This window comes from Chrysemys picta, chromosome 5, assembly GCF_011386835.1.
Source record: "Chrysemys picta bellii isolate R12L10 chromosome 5, ASM1138683v2, whole genome shotgun sequence".
NCBI classification, from domain to species: Eukaryota; Metazoa; Chordata; order Testudines; family Emydidae; genus Chrysemys; species Chrysemys picta.
Window position 1 is genome coordinate 144,826,474 of NC_088795.1, and position 22,223 is coordinate 144,848,696.

The window sequence follows — 22,223 nt, forward strand, 5'->3', positions numbered from 1 at the left end:
ACCAGCCAGACTAAGACTTCGGTCTCCCCCACTGGCTAACCGCAAGTCTCACAAGCAATCTCCTTAGACACTCCAGTTTCCCAGTATTACCACCAGTGCCACACGTTATGGGGACAAATAGTTATAAAAACCAATACCCCCGTAAAAGAAAAAGGTTCTCCTGATCCCAAAGGACCAAGCCCCAGACCCAGGTCAATGTACAAGTCAGACCTTACCCACAAATCACGCTATTGCCAATCCTTTAGAATCTAAAATCTAAAGGTTTATTCATAAAAGGAAAAAGATAGAGATGAGAGTTAGAATTGGTTAAATGGAATCAATTCCATACAGTAATGGCAAAGTTCTTGGTTCAGGCTTGCAGCAGCGATGGAATAAACTGCAGGTTCAAATCAAGTCTCTGGAATACATCCCCAGCTGGGATGGGTCCTCAGTCCTTTGTTCACAGCTTCAGCTTGTAGCAAAGTTCCTCCAGAGGTAAGAAGCAGGATTGAAGACAAGATGGAGATCAGGCATCAGCCTTATATAGTCTTTTTCAGGTGTAAGAACACCTCTTTGTTCTTAAATTACAGCAACATGGAGTCTGGAGTCACATGGGCCAGTCCCTGCATACTTTGCTGAGGTACAAGGCGTATCTGCCTTCTCTCAATGGGTCCATTGTACAGCTGATGGTCCTTAATGGGCCATCAAGCAGGCTAGGCAGAGCTAATCTCAGCTTGTCTGGGATGTCACCCAGAAGCATAGCATAAGTTTGCCATACAGACAGTATAGAGCCAATATTCATAACTTCGACTACAAAACTGATACACACATATAGACAGCATAATCATAACCAGTAAACCATAACCTTGTCCTAGACACCCCATTTGACCCCCTTTATACAAGATTTGGGTGCCACTACAGGACTTTGGTTGCAACAATGATCTATATGGTCCCAGTTTATGTCAATAACGTCACACCCCCAACGCAAAATTGATGCAGGAAGGGATGACACAAACATCACTGACTGCATCCCAAGAGCTCCCCATCCTGGGTTCTGTCCCACTACAGCTAGTATTGGGTTAGAAGCCATACCAGTGCATAACAGAAATGGTTTATCAAAATCATGTTCAACCACATGATTGAACCTCTTTACAAACTCAAGGTAACACTTAGTTAGAACAATAGTGAATTGGATCTGCTCTGGCAGCATGGTTCCTGTATGTGTCATGTGATCTTGCCAAGAGCTAAAGAAAACTGCTACTTTATCCATACAAGCTCGGGCCAATGTTTGGAACCCAATTAACATCGAATAAATGCAGATATTAATGTTCTTCATAGTCCAGGAATCTTGGCATTTAGCCATGAAAGCAATATGGTAGTGTGCCTCAGTCTTCCTTTTCATACAGCACATTAGGTCTGGACTGTCTTTTCCCCTGTGAAAAGTTCCCATATTGTTTATATGCATTGCCTGTGAAACCCCAGTGTAACAAGGCCTTTTAACATAACGTGTGTTTTCATGTATTCCTTTTAACATGTTCAAGGAATTCTCCAAAAGATTAGGCACATTGTATATTTTTACAGTTTGTGGCAATAGCAACACATTAATTACAAAATCTAGCAATAACAACAAGTTCATTGCAAGTGTCCATCTACAGTCATGTTTGTCATGCCACACCTTTGGTTCAATACCATTGGAGTTTGGGCATTTTAGGGTTAACCTGCGGCTTCCCTTTGCAAAATTCAGTTTTCTCTTTCCTCCTTGTCCTGCAGGATCAAACCCTGATTTCTCTTGCTTAACAGAATTCACTGGCTGATGGGGTGGGCCCTCTTTGCTAACAGCTATTAGCAAGTCCTTCCTTTCCCAGCCAGGCAAGTAATTTGCACTACCCCAGACCAGAGCCAGTCCACCAGTTTTCATATTCGTAACTGCTATCATCTCCAAGGCTGGACTCTGTCTTAAAGAGATACCACACAAATCCAAAGAGTCTGCGGGTGAGAGTTTGCTTCCTCTCCCCCGCATCCTCAAGCATTTAGCCATAAAACTGCTCTGCTCTGACACATCAGTAACCAAATCTGTCCTCAAACCCTGAAGCACAAACTGCTCATTTAAAGAATCAGAAAGGAGACATTCCTGTTCCAACACCATTGCCTCCCCAACAAGTTGGCCCCACACAGCCACTTGGTTATAGGGATGCCTCAATTCCTTAACAACTTTTACTTCCTCTGAGACCTTCTCAAAGCTACCCACACTGGATCTTTTACAAGGAAAGTTAGTGGATCCCTTCACAACAGACAATTTTTGGCTGCTAGGAACTGAAACTTCCTTGATTAAATCACTCTCACACCCTTCAATTGCAGGGAACTGCTTGCACCGAGTACCATGAGGATTCCTTTCTCCAGGAGCTTTTCTAAGCAGCAATTCACCCCTCACAGAAATTCTGCCCTTACCCTCTTCACCTAGGGCTTGCTCTAAAGGCACACTTTCCTGAGCAACAACAGACTCTGTCTGGGTCTTACTTACATTCAGGATCACCTTTGGCCCATCAGGCAGATCTCTACACAATCCCCTTTCAGGCGAACCCATAGACTTCCTAGATAAAAGGTTAGAAATATTTCCCTTCTCTTTGCCACACACAAGCTTAGGAATTTTTTCCTTTTTGCTACAAGTTGTTAAACTGTCGGTAGGTAACACAACCAAATTACCTTTCTGCTCTCCTTGTGCCCTGGCTAGGGTATCACCCTGATCAGACAGAGTTGTTACACCCTTCTCCAACCACACATGAGCAACAGGCAAAATACAAGCACCAGAATTGTTTGGTCTCTGGGATTTTGCTAAGCCACTAACTGGATGCAACCTAGTTACGGGGCCATTCTCCCCAGCAGATGCAAACTTAGGACCATTCCCTTCCTGGGCTTTAGTTGAATCCAGAACCAACTCTGAGACAACTAAATTACTCTCAACCATCACAGGCCGAAAGGCACCTTCTGTCTGCTCCACAGACAAAAAAGAGTTGGAGATGCATTTTCCTTTACTAGACATACTGTCTGGGATTTCATTTCCCTTGTCCCAGCACCCCGGGCTGTTCACAGACAACTGCTTGGAGACTGGGGTAGCTTCCTCCATAGGCAAGTCAATACCCCTGACAGACACAGGCACATTTCCTTCACTGTCACTATTCTTCGCACAGGAAACAGATAAGGTATAGGGACACTCATCTTCCACTCTCCTTGCCTTCCCAAACTGCTGACTAGATAAAGCCATCAGCTCACAAGACTGCCTAGGCTCATCCAAAATCTCCTGGTTCTCCTCTCCCTTCGCTTGATCTAATTCCAGATTTACTTCTGAGACATTAGATAGACATTCAGAAACTTCATTCACAGCCGAACAGCTACTTTCCAAAGACAAACTTTTGGAGAAACCCTCCATAGGCACAACCTTAGGATCAATCCTCTCTTGTGCCTGGTTTGTATTAACTTGACTGACCATAGCTTTAATATCATTTCCAATCATAATATCCTTAGGGATTATGTCTTTTACTCCCACAACCATGGTGCCCTCCAATCCCTTCCATTTCAGGTGGATTTTAGCCAAAGGCACCCTGACAAAATACTTAGATAAGGCTACAACAGTTACATCTTCACCTGGCAAATAATCTTCCTTCCTGACAAGACTTGCTTTAACCAGAGTAATATCTGCTGCGGTGTCCCTCCATGCCATACACCTCACTCCATTCACTTCTGCACTGCTAATAAACTCTGCATTATTTCCCCCATATTTAGCTTTAATGTGAGTTTTAAGGTCAAATCCTTCAGAGACAACAGAAACAGCATTTGCACACAGGGCACCAATGCTGGGCTCTGTGTGGCTTGCCTGTGAGTTTACAACAACAGGGTTAGCATTGGCCGTGGCATTTGGGGTTGCTGGTTTTGGGCTGCCCTTCAGTGTCGGGCAGTCTGGTCTCATGTGGCCCAGCATACCACAGCGATAGCATGTAACCTGCTGGGGATGTGAGTTCCTACCCTCCGGGCCCCCTTGAACTCCTTTAGAAGAGTCAGGTTTATTTTTAAATCCTTCCCTCCTCTTGAACTGGGGAGAATGGTGATCAGTTTTCCCCGGGGTTTTACACCCTTCTCGAGCCCTGTTTTGGGTATGGGCATCCGCAATCTCTGCCGCCCGTAGGACTGACTCAGGGTCCCTGTCACACACAGCTGCTCTCACATTGTCAGGCACAATGTCTAAGAACTGTTCCAAAGTTATTAAATCCAGCAGTTTTTCAAAACTCCCATGAACCTTGGCTCCCATAACCCACTTTTTAACAAAACCCATCAACTTATGAGCACATTCTACAAAAGTACAATCCTTAGGCATTTTAAACTCTCTAAACTTAACTCTGTAAGATTCAGGAGTAACCTTGAATCGCCTTAACACAGAATCCTTAAACCGCTCATAATTTAATGCTTCTTGTTCCCCCAAGTCATTAAACACCTCCCTGGCTTTTCCAGTCAGTCTGGTTAGCAGGACAGGCATTCGCTGACCCTCAGGGATCTGGTACAGATTGCAGAGGCGTTCAAAGGTAGACAAAAACTCCTCTATATCCTCAGTATCATTGTAAATGGGACACATCCTTTCCCAGATTTTCTCATGGTGGGGGGGAAGTGGAGTACCAGGTGGGGATGACTTTCTCCGCTCTTCCATTACTTGGAGCTGAAGTCTGGCCGTCTCCTGTTCCATCCTGTGAGTCTCCTGTTCCATCCTGTGAGTCTCCTGCTCAGCAGCGAGCAGCTCTAGACGTCCCTTACGAGCTCTCTCTTCTCTCTCATCAGCCTCCTTCTTTCTTTGATCAGCTTCTTTCTCTCTCTCAGCAGCCTCTTTCTCTCTCTCTCTTTCTAACTCTGCTATTTTTTGCTTCTCCAGCAATCGAAGATCTGCTAGCTTCTGTTCATGCTCAAATTGCAGTTTACTTGTCACCCTTTGCATCCTAATTTTTTCTGCATCTTCTGCAGCCTCAGGTAAGGGCTGTGCTCTTGCCCCCTGATCACTGGCTATTAGCAGATTTCTCAGTTCTTCCTTTGTAGCTTTCTTTCTAAAGCTTATCCTCTTTTCTGAACACAAATTTTCCAGGGCTTTTTTCCCAAGTCCCTCATATGCTCTTTGCTCAGCCATTGCAGCAGCTCTTTAACCAACAAAACTCTCAATCCCAAAATTCAAATTTGGATAGCGTGGGGTTCTGACCCAAAGCTTAATTGACCTGGTTCTGTGGATCCAAGCACGACTACGCCACTGTGACAATGCGGTTCTGGCGGAACCCAACTGAGAGTGCCAACTCAGGACAAATTGCTCAAATAGGGCAGTTACAACCCAAGGCTGGGGTTTTTCCACCTCTAAGGCAAACCAAACCAGCCAGACTAAGACTTCGGTCTCCCCCACTGGCTAACCGCAAGTCTCACAAGCAATCTCCTTAGACACTCCAGTTTCCCAGTATTACCACCAGTGCCACACGTTATGGGGACAAATAGTTATAAAAACCAATACCCCCGTAAAAGAAAAAGGTTCTCCTGATCCCAAAGGACCAAGCCCCAGACCCAGGTCAATGTACAAGTCAGACCTTACCCACAAATCACGCTATTGCCAATCCTTTAGAATCTAAAATCTAAAGGTTTATTCATAAAAGGAAAAAGATAGAGATGAGAGTTAGAATTGGTTAAATGGAATCAATTCCATACAGTAATGGCAAAGTTCTTGGTTCAGGCTTGCAGCAGCGATGGAATAAACTGCAGGTTCAAATCAAGTCTCTGGAATACATCCCCAGCTGGGATGGGTCCTCAGCCCTTTGTTCACAGCTTCAGCTTGTAGCAAAGTTCCTCCAGAGGTAAGAAGCAGGATTGAAGACAAGATGGAGATCAGGCATCAGCCTTATATAGTCTTTTTCAGGTGTAAGAACACCTCTTTGTTCTTAAATTACAGCAACGTGGAGTCTGGAGTCACATGGGCCAGTCCCTGCATACTTTGCTGAGGTACAAGGCGTATCTGCCTTCTCTCAATGGGTCCATTGTACAGCTGATGGTCCTTAATGGGCCATCAAGCAGGCTAGGCAGAGCTAATCTCAGCTTGTCTGGGATGTCACCCAGAAGCATAGCATAAGTTTGCCATACAGACAGTATAGAGCCAATATTCATAACTTCGACTACAAAACTGATACACACATATAGACAGCATAATCATAACCAGTAAACCATAACCTTGTCCTAGACACCCCATTTGACCCCCTTTATACAAGATTTGGGTGCCACTACAGGACTTTGGTTGCAACAATGATCTATATGGTCCCAGTTTATGTCAATAACGTCACAGGGACTCAGTAACTCGCCCTTCAGAGTGGGGCTGGGGCACTCACTGAGCAGCAAGGAGATCACAGACTAGTGAGCGTGGCCCCCCACATGGGCCGAATGCGGCTGAGCAGATCCCACGTGGGCACAAGGGGCTGACTCAAGGGCGCCCAGACACCCCGAATTCTGCGGTTTCCTGACTTGGAGGCTGAGCGTTGCCGCCTGAGCACTGGGTTGTGGCTGTAGTTTGTGGCTGTAACAAGCTCACTAGGCTGGATTCGGCCCGGGCGTTTATCCCCCCGGCCCCCATTGCCGCGGCCCTGGGCACCGCCCCGTCCTGCAGCAGTGACGCGACTCATACCTGCCCTGCGTGGACCGGGTCACAGGCCAGGGAGAGGCCCTGACTGGGCAGGCACGGCCTGGCTGGGCCTGACTAGGGGCGGGGGTAACACCTGGGGTCCGGAGCGGGGAGAGGGACACCCAGCGCACTGTGCTGCACACGGGGGAGGGAGCCGGGGAGGCTGCGGTACCGTCAGTGAGCCCAGGGCGGGGGGAGCCCAGGAGCCCTCCTGGCTGCAGGGCGTGTGAGATGAGGAACAGCCTGGGGGCCCTGCGGACAGGGGAGCCTGAAACCCCCAACCTTGGGGTGTCCGTGTGACTAATGCCGGCATGGGCTCATTCCGCAGCCTGAGTGTGTTGAAGTGTCTCGGGGAGTCCTGAGACAGGGGAGCCAAGGGGGGCACTGACATGGCCCCCCCGTGCCCAGAGGGGGGGCTCTGAGATGGCCCCCCATGCCCGGGGGGGGGCTCTGAGATGGCCCCCAGTACCTGGAGGGGGGGCTCTGAGATGGCCCCCCCGTGCCCAGAGGGGGGGCTCTGAGATGGCCCCCCGTACCTGGAGGGGGAGCTCTGAGATGGCCCCCCCGTACCTGGAGGGGGAGCTCTGAGATGGCCCCCCATGCCTGGAGGGGGGGCTGTGACATGGCCCCCTGTGCCCAGAGGGGAGCTCTGAGATGGCTCCCCTGCTCTGGGCTGGCCCCTAGTTCCGCAGCCTGGCCCCGGCCCCCGACACACCTCTGGTGCCAGCACACGCGGCTTTACCCTGGTGGTCCAGCGATCCACTGGAGCACAGGACGGGAGCTGCTGCCCACGGCCTCGCCCTCGTGCGTTCGTCTCTTCTTAGCTACGCTGGGCTCAGGCTCCTCAGGGACACGGAGAGGCTGGAGCCGGTGCTGGTTCCCAGAGCTGGCTGCCTCTGCCGGGGGGTGGAGGAAGGACTTGCCCTATGGGGGTCCCGGCCCCATAGCCCCCTGCCACAACCCCCCGCCAGCAGAGCCACATCACACAGTCACAGCCGTCTGGCCTGCAGAGGGCAGCACTGCGTGAGACTCACCCGGTGGGTCTGACCCGGCCTGGCCTGCCCGGTACACAGGGGCTGAGAACCCCCGTGCAGAGACCGAGCAGGGATCCCGGGGGGGATCTCAGCTGATGAGCCAGGCTGGGCTGGGGCCAGAGAGCTCTGGGGGGTCAGTCACACCTGCAGCCCCCAGCCCAGCCCACCACCATGGCTAAGGCTTGGCCAGAGACAGGCCAGGGCAGGGTACGGCTGACAACACAGAGGCGCCGTGGCCCTGAGCCCATGGGGCCAGCAGTGCACATGCCAGCCCTGATGCCAAGCCCTGCTCCAGCGGGCCGCACTGGGGCTGGAGGGAGGGTGGGGGCGGGGTGAGCTCGGTGTCACCGTGGGGCTGAAGGGGGCCTAGAGCAGCCTGGGGCTGGGGGAGATTTTGCCCTCAGGGGAGGCAGGACGGCCAGGCCTGGGGCGGGTTCCTGCCCAGAGCGGGAGGCTGAGAGTCCAGCCGTGTGCTCGGTCCCCAGAGCAGCTGCCCTCCAGCACGGGGGGCAGCCGCTGACGTGTCTCTTGGGGACACGCGGGGGTAATTCTGGAGCCGCTGCGGCTAAATCCTCACCTTGAGGTCAGGAGTGAAGTGAGGGCGGCGTTCACATTCAAGGGCCTATTGGCCATTTGCCCATGTTACAAACCACAGGCCGGGCTGGAGACTGGTGCACTGGAGCAGCCGGGGGCTGCGGGTCAGGATTGAGGGACACCACTACAGCTGGGGGTGGGGCAGCCCAGGGAGCAGTGCCGGGTGTAAGGACAGAACACCCTGGGGCACTATGAAGATTTGAAGCAAGACATCCAGGTCCATCAGCGTAGCTTTCCAACCTCCCAGTCCTGGGAGCTGCTGGGGACTCAGCCGGCCCTTGGAGCGTCAGGGCTTCTCCAGCTGGTGCCTGAAGCCAAAGCTCACAGCGCTGTGCCCCCCAGGCCGGCTGGGTGGGGGTGGGTGCATGCAGGGCCAGCCCTTACCCACTCACCAGTCCCCCAGCGCTCCGGAGCTCTGTGAAGCAGTGGGACTTAGTCATAATATGTTGAATGAATATTGTGCGTGCCTCGGTTTCCCCTAGTGCTGCATTGTTACTAGATGCGGCAGGGAAGGTTGTTTACTCTGTGCAGAGATCCAGGTGTGACTGCGCCTGGCTGGGCCCCAGGCCCACGGACAGTCCCAGAAAACAATGGCCACTCCAATTGCCCGGACATTTGGCACCTGGCAACTAATAACCCTGGATTACTACCCCCGGCCCCTCCTTAGGAGGCCGGCCAGGTGTGAGCAGTGGGAGGACAAAGGCCGTAGATGGGGCCAGATGGGGTGGTTCTGCGGGGGCGGCTGGAGGCAGGGGAGATGCTCCTAGACTGGGACTGGTTGAGGGGGTCTCAGGGGTGGCCTCCGAGCTGCGTACAACAATAGTTCAGGACCAGGGCGCCTGCTGGATCTCGGGGCTTCTGCCCGGCTCCTGCTGAAGCCCCAGGACCCCCCTCCCCATTGGGCAGAAGCCAGAGGTATCACATGGGGAGGCATGTGGGGGTCACGTGCCCTCCCTCCCCCTATTTTTGCCAGGGTTTGCTGACCCCACTCGGTCACATGGTGCTGACGGGCCCCCTCCCTGCAGGGAGGGGGCTGATGAGGGTAAGGGGGCGGCACCGTCCAGGCGGCTTCTTCTTCTTCTTCTTTTTGCTTCGGCAGTTCGGGCGGCCCTTACTTGGGCCGGGATCCAGCGTCCCACCTGGCCGGGGGCTGGGGCCTCAGGTGGCCGAGAAGGGGCGGGGGCAGGGTCCTCAGGTGGACGAGAAGGGGCGGGGGCAGGGGCCCCAGGTGGACGAGAAGGGGCAGGGGCAGGGGCCCCAGGTGGATGAGAAGGGGCGGGGGCAGGGGCCCCAGGTGGACGAGAAGGGGCGGGGGCAGGGGCCCCAGGTGGACGAGAAGGGGCGGGGGCAGGGGCCTCAGGTGTCCGAGAAGGGGCGGGGGCAGGGGCCTCAGGTGGACGAGAAGGGGCGGGGGCAGGGGCCTCAGGTGGCCAAGAAGGGGCGGGGGCAGGGGCCCCAGGTGGCCGAGAAGGGGCGGGGGCAGGGGCCCCAGATGGACGAGAAGGGGCGGGGGCAGGGGCCGGGGCTGCGTTGAAAAGTGGACGGGGCAGGCCCGGCCATGGCCCTTGGCCCCCCTGCCGAGGGGGCAGGCACAGGGAAGGGGTCCTCCCAGGGACTGGTCCAGAGCCGTTTGAGAGCAGCACCAGGCCTGTGGATCCACCCCACCCCGCGAGGGGCCCGTTAGGTGCCATTCGGCTCGGGAAAGTGACCGTGTGACTGGCCCCCGGCCTGTACCAGTCTGAGCTGCTGCTGCCGCTGTCCAGTCTAGCTCCTGCGTCATCAGCAGAACTGGTAGCTAGGCCCTGCCAGGGGACACCTGTGCCAGCCGCGCTGCCTCCCGGCTCTGCCCTCCGGGACACTGGTGCAGCCCCGCTGAGGCCTGGCCCGGGGCCTACGGTCGGGGTGAATTTACCCCGTGCCTGCGGCTAACCCGGTTCCCAGGCAGGCTTGTGAGCAGCGCCAGGCACGTGCATGGTGCCTGGCTCTCGCAGGCCTCACAACTGTCACGTTAAAAGCGACTCCCCGCAGCAGCTGGTCAAAGGCACTTTCAGAGCGAAATCCCATTGCTCAGCCCCCAGCTGTTCCCGCGGCAGGGCTCGGGCGGAGCGGGGGCAGAGGCTTGGCTCACGCCTGGGACACTGAGCAAGGGGCAGCGCTAGTCCCCAGCCTGGGCAGGGACACGGTCCGAAGGGTCAGTTCTGCCGAGGGCCTTAGCCCTGAGCAGCCCGGGCGTCCCTCGTGGGTCACTGGCCTCTCCCTTAGCCAGTCTGCTTGGGGGGAGGGGGCATGTGGGGTGTGACGTCACTGCCAGCCCGCTGGGCGGGTGCCCCAGGCCTCTGCCGGTGCAGCAGCTGCGGGCGGGGGGGGGGGGGCACCCAGTGGCTGCCGTGCGTGGGCAGGGCCTGCTGGAGCGCACATGTGTATCGCGTAAGGGCTCCGTGGTCCCAATTCAATTGAAATCACTTTTTTGGCACGACAAGATAGAAACGGTGCCAGACGTAATCCATCACCGCAGGGCTGGAACGTGGCCTCCGCCCCCCATGCTGCAGTAATGCGGTTATCCGAACGCATCCCCGGGAAACCTGCGCGCTGCCCCTGTCCTCCAGCCCCACAGGCGTGTCGGCTGCAGATCCAGGGACAGCCACACACAAGCAGACACACACTCACTGACACACACACTGATGCACACAATGACACAGACACTGACACACAGCTGCACACAGACACACATTGACACAGATACAGACACACTGACACACACATGCACTGACACCAACACCCCCCCAGACACGCACTCTGACACACACACTGATGCACACAATGACGCAGACACTGACACACAGATGCACACACAGACACACATTGACACAGATACAGACACACTGACACACACATGCACTGACACCCCCCCAGACACGCACTCTGACACACACACATTGACACACACACATTGACACACACACACACACAGACAAATGCACTGACAGACACAATCACACTCAGTGACACACATTGATACACACACATGCACTGACACACACACATTGACACACATGCACTCTGACACACTCAGACTCACACACTGACACACACAAGCCCTAGTATGTTGGGAACAGCTGCACCTCCGGGGAAGGGAAGATGCCTCCCTGTCTGGAGACGCCCCCAGAAGGGGGAGGGGAACAGAGCAGGAAGGGGGGCTGGAGACCCCCGGGCACAGGTCCTCGCTGGGCCTTGCTCCGCCGGCGGGACCAGCCCGGCCACTGCTCTGTCCTTGCGCCTGTCCCCAGCTGAGTTCCCTCAGCAGCCGCCTCAGTTTCCCCGGGCTGAGTGTCCAGTTCGCCTCCCCGCCCAGCCGGGGCGGCCTGGGGCCGGCGGGTTCTGGCTCCCGGCGCTCCGTGAGGGGCCCAGACCCCACCCAGGGCCCTGCCCCCAAACGGCTGGGGAGGGGGGTCTCCTGGCCAAGGGGAGCCGAGAACGAGCTCGCGTCCGCTGGGCCCGGCAGCGAAGCCAGAGAGAGAACAAAAGGGCTGGAGCCAGGACAGAGCCAGAAAGAGAAACAATAGGAAAGGGACGGTCACGTCGGGGGAGGGGGGGAGGGCGGAGCAGCAGGAATGGGAGGGGGAGGGGGATTCTTCCCTCCTAGGCAGGGGCCCACGGTCAAGTGACGGGGGGGGGGGGGGGCTGAGCGCTCTGATCTCCTGGTCTGGGGGGGCTCTGATCTCCGAGGGGGCGCCCCGGGCTCTGATCTCCGGGGGGGCGCCCCGGGCTCTGATCTCCGGGGGGGGCTCTGATTTCCGGGGGGGGATCGCCCCAGGGCTCTGATCCCCCGGTGGGGGGGCGCGAAGCTTGGCCGAGGCCCGCCGCTCCCCCTGCCGGCCGCGCGGGGGCGAACAAAGGGCCTTGACTGCCCCGTTGGCTGCCCCCCCCCGACCCCCCAGTATAAACAGCCGGCGCTTGATCTGCGCAGTGCTACCAATGGGCCGCGGGGGAGCCCGTGGTGGGTCACGCGGGACCCCGCTAATCCGTGGCTCCCCCCCGCGGCCGGCCGCAGATGTGTGTGTGTGTGGGGGGGGTGCGGCTGCCCCCCGATCAATCACCCGCCTGCCGGGGCTGCAGCGACTCGCAAACCATATGGAGCCCGGCCGGCTCCTAATTGAATCGCAAGCCGAGCCGACACGGCCTGGAGAGGAGGCCGCGGGCTGAGGCCGCGGGGGAAGAGTCCGACCCCGGTCCTGGGGGTGGGGGCGCCCCCGTTCCAGTCACCCCGGCCCTGGGGGAGCCGCCCCCGCTCCGCTCGGTCTCCTCTGCCCGGACCTGCAGCAAGAAGGCCCGCACCCAGCTGTTAATAAGGTGTCTCCTTTTATTCAAACTATATACACACAAATGAGGGGGGGCGGGCCCAGGCCCACTCACCCTCCCCCCGGGGAGAGCCAGGAGCAGGGCCCCCACAAATGAGGGGGTCCGGGCGCGCCCCCTTGTTCCTTTCACCGACTCCCGGAGCCCCCCGTTCTCGCTGAGCGGCTCCCCCCAGGCCAGGCCCCCCCCCGCCCGCGGCAGGGAGCAGCCGAGGGACACGGACACACCCGACGGGACCAGACGACGCTAGAACATAAAATAAAATAAAATAAAATAAAATAAATGAAATTGCACCAATTCCCCTCAGAGAGCGACGGGAGCGGGCGGGACGGGGGGCAGGGCAGGGCTGGGGAGGTGGGTACCCCGCGCCCGGGGAGGAGGAGGAGGGAGATGGGGGGTGTACCTGCGGCGGGGGTGGGTAGGTGGGACAGGCGGGGTAGTATGGATGGGGTCGGGAAAGGGTACAAGGCGACTGGGGGGGAAGGGGGTAGGCGGGGGAAGGGTATCCCGCGTCCGGACGGGGGAGGAGGGGGGAAGGGGGAGTAGGCAGGGAAGGAGGGGGTAGGTGGGGGTGGGGGAAGGGTACCCCACCCGGAGGGGGAAAGGGAAGGTGGGGGAAGGGTACCCCGGGCCCGGAGGGGGGAGGAGGAAGGGTACCCGCTCCCGGAGCGGAGGGGGTGAGGAGAGAGGAAGGGGCAGTAGGAGGGGGTAGGAGGAGGAAGGCGGGGGGAGGCAGGGGGAAGGGTACCCCGGGCCCGGAGGGGGTAGGAGGAGGAAGGCTGGGGGAGGGGGAGGCTGGGGGAAGGGTACCCCGGGCCCGGAGGGGGGAGGAGGAGGAAGAGGAAGGGGGGAGGCTGGGGGAAGGGTACCCCGAGCCCGGAGGGGGGAGGAGGGGGAAGAGGAAGGGGGGGAGGTTGGGGGAAGGGTACCCCGGGCCCGGAGGGGGGAGGAGGAGGAAGAGGAAGGGGGGGAGGCTGGGGGAAGGGTACCCCGGGCCCGGAGGGGGGAGGAGGAGGAAGAGGAAGGGGGGGGGGCTGGGGGAAGGGTACCCCGGGCCCGGAGGGGTGAGGAGGAGGAAGGCGGGGGGAGGGGGAGGTTGGGGGAAGGGTACCCCGAGCCCGGAGGGGGGAGGAGGGGGAAGAGGAAGGGGGAGGCTGGGGGAAGGGTACCCCGGGCCCGGAGGGGGGAGGAGGAGGAAGAGGAAGGGGGGGAGGCTGGGGGAAGGGTACCCCGGGCCCGGAGGGGGGAGGAGGAGGAAGAGGAAGGGGGGAGGCTGGGGGAAGGGTACCCGCGCCTGAGGGTGGGCAGGGGGGCTCCCCCCTCAGTGAGGTGTATTTGGTAAGTCCCAGGCTCTCAGTTCAGAGGGGCGCAGACTGGGGCCGGCTGCCTGGGGGGTCTCGGCCGCGGGCCCCGGGCGCTGGCCCCTGCCCCTAGTCGTCCACCTCGATCTCCTCCTCGGAGCAGGGCTCGGGGCCCGGGGGCTCGCCGAGCTCGGCCATGCCCGCCAGGCTCTCCAGGGCGGCCGGCGGCAGCTTCTTGAGCGACTCCACGTCGGCCTTCATCTCCTCCAGGTCGCGCTTGAGCTTGGCGCGGCGGTTCTGGAACCAGGTGATGACCTGCGCGTTGCTCAGGCCCAGCTGCTGCGCCAGGTGGTCGCGGTCGGCCGGCGCCAGGTACTTCTGGTAGAGGAAGCGCTTCTCCAGCTCGTAGAGCTGGTGGTTGGTGAAGGCCGTGCGCGACTTCCGCCGCTTCTTGGAGGCCGGCCGCGGCCCGAAGGCGCCCAGCGGGTCGCGACCTGCGGGGAGAGGGAGAGGCGGTCAGGGCGGCTGCTGGCCGGGGGCACCGTCCCTGCGCCGCCCCCGGCCGGGGCCTTTTCCTCGGCACCCCCCGGCCATGGGGACGCGGGTCCGGCTCCCTGTGGCGCGGCCTGCGAGCCCCCTGCACGCTGCCCGGGGCCCCTCGGCCCGAGATAAGGCCCCTCACAGCCCGGGCTCGTTTCGGCTGGGGGGTGAGGGAGGAAATTCCCCCCCCAGGTCTGTGGGGAACAAAGAAATCAGCCGGGGCAGGACCCCGCTGGCGCTGGGGACTCGCACCCCCGGCCTCCCTCTGCCCGTTTGCGGGGGACGCGGCGCTTCGGCCCTTCTCCCCTGCAGCCCCGAGGCCTGTCCCGGGGAGCGGCTCCGTTCTCCTGTCCGGGGCAGAGCCGGCTGCGGTGACTTGTCCCGGGTCCCGGGACTTCCCTGGGGCTGGGGCAGCTCGCAGCGGCGGCGGATCGGGCCCTGCAGACAGACCGCGGCTTGTCCTTCGGGCTGAGGCCGGGCCGGCGGCGAGGGGCCGCGGACAACTGGAGACAAACTAGGCGAAGACACTGGAGTGACCCGAAATCTCCCGGCCCGGCCCAGCCTGAGACGGACCCGGCCGGGCGGGCAGCTTCCCCGCTGTGAAATTCTCTCCTCCGCGCGGGTTCGTTTCCCCGCCCGCCAACCCGTAACCCGGCCGCAGCCAGGGCGAGGGAGCCAGGCACGGCCCAGGGGCCGGCGGCGACGCTCGAGTTGTGCGTGGACACACAGCGATGGCCGCGTTTGTTACACGCCGTGGGTGCAGTCACCGACCCCGAACGGACAATCTCCCGCATTACAGACCCAGCCCGGGTTAAAACAGCCCGCGCACGGCAGCGTCTTTCTTTCGTTTTAGAAACGATTGTGCGTTTCCTTAGGGGCTAAGAGCTTCCCGACGAGGCCGCTGCGGCGGCTCCATGCTTGAGAGTCCCCGAGCCCAGGACCGGACAGCGCGGCGCACGTCGGCCCCTGGCCCCGCTAACGAGTTAGACGCGTGTGTGCAGAATAGCGAATATCGGTTCTTTTCTCTCTGTCCCGATGCTGCGCCGGGGCTTGGCCGACACAGACACACTGGGACCTACGAACGGAGCCCGACGTGCGGGGCCGGAGTGTCTGCAAAGGTCGGGCTCCTTCCAGTCTAGTTTTGAACTTTCGGAGAGGCGCGCAGGGACATTTATCGCCCGAAACGTGCGCGCTCCGAGACAGTCAATACACAGCCCTGAGCCTGTACATCCCCAAACGGTAAAACGCACCAGAACTCAGCGCGTTCGTACGAGCGTAAGGTGTCGGGCGGGAGAAACGATTTTAGACACCCGGCGGCCGGTGTCTGCCCGTGGATCGCGTGGTTTGAGTGCACTCCGCGAGTTGTGTCGAATCACACATTTCCCGGGACTCGCGTGAACTGGGTGTGCCCGGGAGAAAGTCCGAAATAAACTCGTCACACGCCCGCGGGCTATTTGCTACGGCTCCCGGGCGGCGCATCTCCGGCTGTTCGTACCCGCCAGATACGCCGGTCTCTGTTCGGAATATACCCGGCGTGTCGGGAGAATTGTGCGTGTGTCTCAGAAAAACGAAAATCGCCTGTAATGCGCGGGGCTCTGGCCGCAAATTCAGAGCCCGCATTTCGCGCCGCGCCGCGCCGCCCGGAGAGCGGATTCCAACGCGCCGTAGGGTTAATTTCTGCGTTCTCCCGCGGGCTGCGGAACAAAACTTTGCCCCGGCGACACGCGGAGTATTTATTTAACCGCCCCAATAATTGTAACAATGTCTGTGTCAAGCGAAACGGGAACCGGCCGCTTGTTCCTTCGCGGTGGGAGGCTACAGCCCCGCGGAGAAGCGCTCGCAGCTGCACAGACATCGCTGGGCTCCGTGTGTCTGGGTCGGTCTGCTAGTTAGCCGGGTGTCTGTCTGTCTGTCTGTCTAGGAAATGGGGAATGAGTCTTCCACGCAGACAAGCCCCGGCACAAGCTAAGGCAGCGGCTCGCAACCTCTCCCGCCCGGGGTATGATTGGTCTGGGGCGCCCCGAATTCCAAACCCAGACACAACGGCCCAGGAGTGTCCGGCGCCCCGGTCCCGCACAATGGCCGCCCGCCCCATTGTTACCACAAACGGGATCCGTTCCACTCTACATAGGGCGCTCGCATGTCGGGGTAAACAAGCCCGTGTCTCTAGGAAATGTCAGTTTGTTCTGACTTCGCTGGTGCTTTTCTTGTAAACTAGGCCAAGCTCTGGGGAGCTGCTGTCCCCTGGCAGATCCCTGGGCACCGCGGGGTAACGAACCCCGGTCCCCGGAGGAGCGGAGACCCACCGCGCTAAGGAACTTGAAAACTCAGCCCCGTCCCTCTCGCTTCCCTGCTCGCAGCGCTTAGGCCCCGGGACTTTCCCCGGCGCGGGGGTCTCTTGCCCGGGCTCCATTTCGTTCCCGGTCGCTCTGGCTGCAGCCCCAGCCCGGCCCGGCTTCACCCTCACCGGCTGCTGCGGGGACTCCCCTGCCGCGGGCGCTTTCGCTTTCTCCGGGACCGGGCGGGGGAAGCCGCAGGGCCGTCAGGGTCCCGGAAAGAGCCCGGCGCAGTTCGGGGCCGCCTCCCTTTCCCATCTCCCAGAGGCCGGCCGGGTCACTGCGGTGCTCCCCGCCGGGCAGCCAGGGTCTGCAAGGCCCGGAGCCCCGGGGAGGCTACCCTGTCCCTGCTTTGCCCGGGCCATCGTCCCGCCCCGGCCGCGCCCCGGTACCTTCGCAGCCTGCAGCACGTTCACCTCCAGCCCCTGGAAAGTTTTGCTGGCCAGCTCCTCCAGGGCGCAGAGCGGGGAGGACGGGGGCGGGCACGCCGTTCCGGGGCGCTCCGGAGCCGGCCGCTCTGTCCAGCAGCCGGGGCGAGGGGGCGCAGGGCCCGGTGGCCGCTTTCCGCACCGACGGCTTGCTCAGGATGTCCTCGATGCTGAACGGGGTCAGCGGCTTGTTGGAGTTGGCTGGGGGCGGCAGCTGGTCCAGCGGGCTCCTCCGCCTCTCCTGGCCGGCGGGGCACAAGAGGGGGCCCGCCGCCTTCCCTTCCCTGGCGGAGGTCATGGCCCAAAAGAGGGGTGCCCCCGCCCGCCCCCGGGCTCCTGGCTCCGCGTCCTTCGCCGGGCAGGGCTCAGCAGCCCCCCCGAGCCATGGGGCCGGGTCCCCCCTAGGAGACTGCGCTCCCGGGCTCCCAGCCTCCGCCCCCGCGCCTGCTGCTGCCAAAAACTCACACCTCCCCGAGTGCCCCCGGCGGGGGCCTTGGAGCGAGGCAGCGCGGGGCCCGGCTCCCAGCTCCGGGGCTCCCCCGGCTCCCCGCTAACTCGGAGAGTTCAGTTCTAGCCAAAGCTTCCCCCTCGCTGGCCCGGCGCTGGAGCCTTAAAGGGACAGGGCCAGAGTCACTAATTGGGCACCGGGGTAGGAGGAGCCTCCGCTGGAGTATTCGCAAAGTTTGGGAGCTGGCTGGAGTGGAGGGGGACCCCCCTTCCAAGGGCCCGCTGCGGGGGGCGGGTGTCCCGAGGCGCAGGTCCCGCGCCGGGGGGGGTTCCCCGAGGACCAGGCCCCCTAGAAGCGCGGAGACACACTCCAAAGACAGCCCTTGGCAGACACACGCGGCCCAGCTGGTCAGGAGCCCGAACCCGCGGCCTGTTGGCCTGGGCTCCCCGCAGAGCCCACGGCGACCCCGCCCCGCCTCCAGCGGCAGTCCCGCCGGCCCGAGCTCACGGCGCGGCTGGGGTTCGTGAGCTGCAAAGCGGCCTGGCCCAGGCCCTGCCCGGGCTAAGCCCCAGGACGGGCCGGGCGCTCGGTTCTGGGGCCTGCGGGCGGCCTCGCTTTCCGGGCCCCGGGGACCCGCTGCCCCGGGCCGGGAGCTACACAGGCGCAGCGCCTTAGCGCTCCGGGCCGGGCTCCGGGCGGCGGCGGGATGGGAGCTGAGTTCGGGCCCTCGGAGCTCTGCGGCAGCGGGGTCACAGGCGGCTCGTGCGGGGGGGACCGTCCCTGTCTTGGCCCGGGCCGACGCTGGCTGGTGGCCGCTGCTGCTCTCGGGCTGTTACCTACAAACCTGCGCCCGGAGCCGGGCCCCAGGGGCGGGCTCGGAGCCGTCTGGGCTCGGGCGCTCGCCCCTGACCCCCTGGCATCCGCGGACCGCCTCGCTCCGGCGGGCCCTGGCTCGGGGTTAGCTGGACGCGGGGTCACGGCTGTTGGCTGCTCAGGGCCGGGGCTCCGGGTCCTTGTCAGGCTCCCCGGGGGTGGCCCGGCCCGGCCTCTGCCGCGGGGCGGTGGCTGTAGCTGCCCCGCTGCTGCCGCGAGTGGGACTTGGGTAGCGTGGCCCCCACGAGCGACCGAGCCGGCCCTGCTCGCCGCCTGCCTCTTCCAGCCGTCGGGTGGGAGCCGCGCCCGGGCCCAGCCTCCCCCGGCGCCCCGGCCTCTCCAGCCGGCTCGCTAATGCAAGGCAGACCCGGCCCCAGCCATATAAAAGACGAGCGATAAAAGGCTTTTCTGGACTATCGTAAAGAGCTTTTCAAAGTTCAGGCGGGCCCGGGCCATGTGCGGCGCGTCTGGGCCGCGTCTCCCCTCCCCACTGCAGCCGGGTGCGCGGCTCCCTCCTGCGGCCCTTCACCCCGGCTTCCCCGGCCCCCCTGCGGGGCTTCTGCCGTCCCAGAAATTTATTAGCTCCCTTGCTCTAAATGCCCCATAAAAGCGCAGGGCCGCCGCGTCTGGCAGTGATTAGGGCTCCGGGCCCGGGGCTCTGCGCTGGTTTTGGGTTTCACAGCGCGGCCCGGCTATAACCCTCTTACAAATAGCTTTATGATCCCGCGCACTTGTAAACCCCCCTGCGCTGCGCCAGCTGGGCCGGCAGCCGGGGACCCGCGGCCAGGCTGTCTGGGCCGGGACACACACACAGCGCGCCCGGGACAGGTGAGCGCCCTTCCCGGGCCCCGGGGGCGGACACGGAGAGTGCCCCGCGCCCCGGCCGGCCCGCCCCAGCTGCGATCCTGGGTTCAGAGCGGCCCTGGGAGACACCCCCTCCCCCATGCGTGTCCCCGTCTCTCCACGGGGCTGGAGCAAACCCTCTGCACACAGCGACCCAGGGAAACCTGGCTGGGGTGTGTCCGCCATCGACCCCGACCGCTTCTCAGTGCACTGACCCACAGCTAGACACCCCCCCCCCCACACACACACAAACACACACTGCTACAGTCAGACACACAGATCACCGCTATTCCCGAGACGGGTTATGTGTGCTACGCACTCGTGTGTCTGCCCAGCGCGCACAGACACAGATCCAGACAGACACACAGAGTCACACACACATATACACACGGACACACACACACACACACACACAGATCACTGCTATTCCGTACACGCACAGAAGCACAGATAAATGTTAATATCTCTACCAGTCCGATACAAATCGATCCATCCCCATAGACCCCCGTCCGTGTCACCTGTCTGTCATTTCCCGTACACATCTCTAGCGATCCATCTATCCCCGATCCACCCCCCCTCTCTATCTATCCCCAGCCACCCCCCGTCTCTCTATCTATCCCCAGCCACCCCTTCTATCTATCTATCTGCCCCCATACACCCTCTCTCTCTCTCTCTCTCTCTATCCCCATCCATCCCCTCTATCAATCTATCTATTTACTTATCCCCATCCACCGCATCCACCCCACCCACCCACCCACCCACCCACCCTATCTATCTATCTATCTATCTATCTATCTATCTATCTCGTTCCCTTTCTCGGCTCCGTTCTTTGGCGAGCCAGGGTTTTTCAGGCCAGGCCCGGCCGGCGGGATGAAGGCGAAGCCGCAGCCGGGAGCTCCCGGGTTTTCTCTCCGGTGTCTCCAGTCGGGCAGGGTGCTGGGCACCCCCCGGCTGCGGGTTCCGCTCCCACGGGCTCTGGGGTCCGGGAGGCAGGCCCCGGGCGGTGTCCAGAGCGCCGGCGAAGCGCCCTCCCGCTGAGGCGAGCCGAGGCCAGCGGGACCCGGTGTCCAGTCCGGGTCCCGGTCCCGGCGCTAGCGCTCGTGGGCCCAGGTAGGGGTCCAGGGGTGCCAGGGCGGGAGCGGCTGTCGGACCGGTGCCTGCAGCTCTGATTGTCCGGCGGGGCTGTCCCTGGAGCCCGGGCCCCGCTCCGGTCGGCGCCGGCTGTTCTAGCCAGGGAGCCTCGGACACTGGGCCGCGCCCGGCCTCCGCGGAGCGGGACCGTCCCCCAAGGACTCGTGGCCGGGCTGGGGGCTGCGGGCCGAGAACACAGGTCACCCCCAGTGCCTGGCAGGGCCCGGGAAGCCCCCAGCCCGGCGAGGGAGGAGCGGAGGGACAGAGACACCCGGAGAAACGTGCCCACGCCCCGCAGACCCGCTCTGAGATGGCTGCACCCCGGGACACCCCCCGCGCCGTCCCGCCACAGCCCCCGGGGCGCACGCCCACGCGTGGGAGCACTAGTCGCTCGGCACTACAGGGGCAGCTGGTGACGTTTGAGCTTGAACACCGGCGGGGGGCGGGGGAGCCCGCGTGGCAGCCCCCGCCGGGCCTGGCTTGGGAGGACGGGACCCCACCCGGGACAGTGCGGGCCGGAGAACTGCCGCCGCGGACGCCAGGGCAAAGCCACGGCCCCGGGCGTGGCTGGCTCCGGCCTCCCCCCGGCCCGATCGGCGCCCCCCATCAGCGGGGAGAGGGGTAGCGCCACTGCCCCCGCCCCGGCTCGCTGCGCCCCGCGCTCTGGCGGTGAAGGGGTTAAAAGCTGCTGTCACTCAGCCGGGCCGCGGCCCCGCTCCCCCGCCCCCAATCGCGGTGATAAACCGGCCGTTTACACGAGCCATTAAAGCGGCTGGAATCGGATCCTTCCGCAGCGCGCAGGGGAGTCGCGCCATATGGTGACAGCGGTGCGGGGACAAACCCGGGCAGCGGCTCAGCTGCGGCCCCGCCGGGGAGCGGGACAGACAGGAGCAGCCGGGGAGAGGGTGTGTGTAACTACACACACAGACACCGCCCAGGAGAGCACACACACACAGATACACACACACACACACAGCTCAGGAGAGTACACACACACACACACACACACACAGATACACACACACACACAGCTCAGGAGAGTACACACACACACACACAGATACACACACACACAGCCCAGGAAAGTACACACACACAGCCAGGAGAGTATACACACACACACACAGATACACACACACACACACACACACACACACACACAGCTCAGGAGAGTACACACACACACACAGATACACACACAGCCCAGGAAAGTACACACACACAGCCAGGAGAGTATACACACACACACACACACACACAGATACACACACACACACAGCCCAGGAGAGTACACACAGACACACACACACAGACAGCCCAGGAGAGTACACACACACACACACACACACACACAGATACACACACACACACACAACCCAGGAAAGTACACACACAGACACACACACACACACAGCCCAGGAGAGTATACACACACACACAGATACACACACACACACAGCCCAGGAGAGTACACACACACACACACACACAGATACACACACACACACACACAGCCCAGGAGAGTACACACACACACACACACACACACACACACACACACACAGATACACACACACACACAGCCCAGGAGAGTACACACACACACAGATACACACACACACAGCCCAGGAGAGTACACACACACACACACAGATACACACACACACACACAGCC

General features: G+C 61.0%; 2 protein-coding genes across 2 annotated transcripts; both read right to left on the reverse strand.

The window, feature by feature from the left end:
* Positions 1-12,220: 12,220 nt before the first annotated feature.
* Positions 12,221-14,001, reverse strand: LOC135984085 (uncharacterized; the record flags this gene model as incomplete). The annotated part of the gene is made up of 1 exon (XM_065598527.1): positions 12,221-14,001. A coding segment is annotated over one exon (1,050 nt), but the record flags the coding sequence as incomplete, so codon positions are not given.
* LBX2 (ladybird homeobox 2) lies at positions 13,938-19,254 on the reverse strand. Its single transcript, XM_065598506.1, is given in 4 exon segments — positions 13,938-14,443; position 17,166; positions 17,218-17,301; positions 17,303-19,254. Coding segments are annotated over 4 exon segments (699 nt in total). The 5' UTR covers positions 17,552-19,254; the 3' UTR covers positions 13,938-14,078.
* Between the last annotated feature and the right edge of the window lie 2,969 nt (positions 19,255-22,223).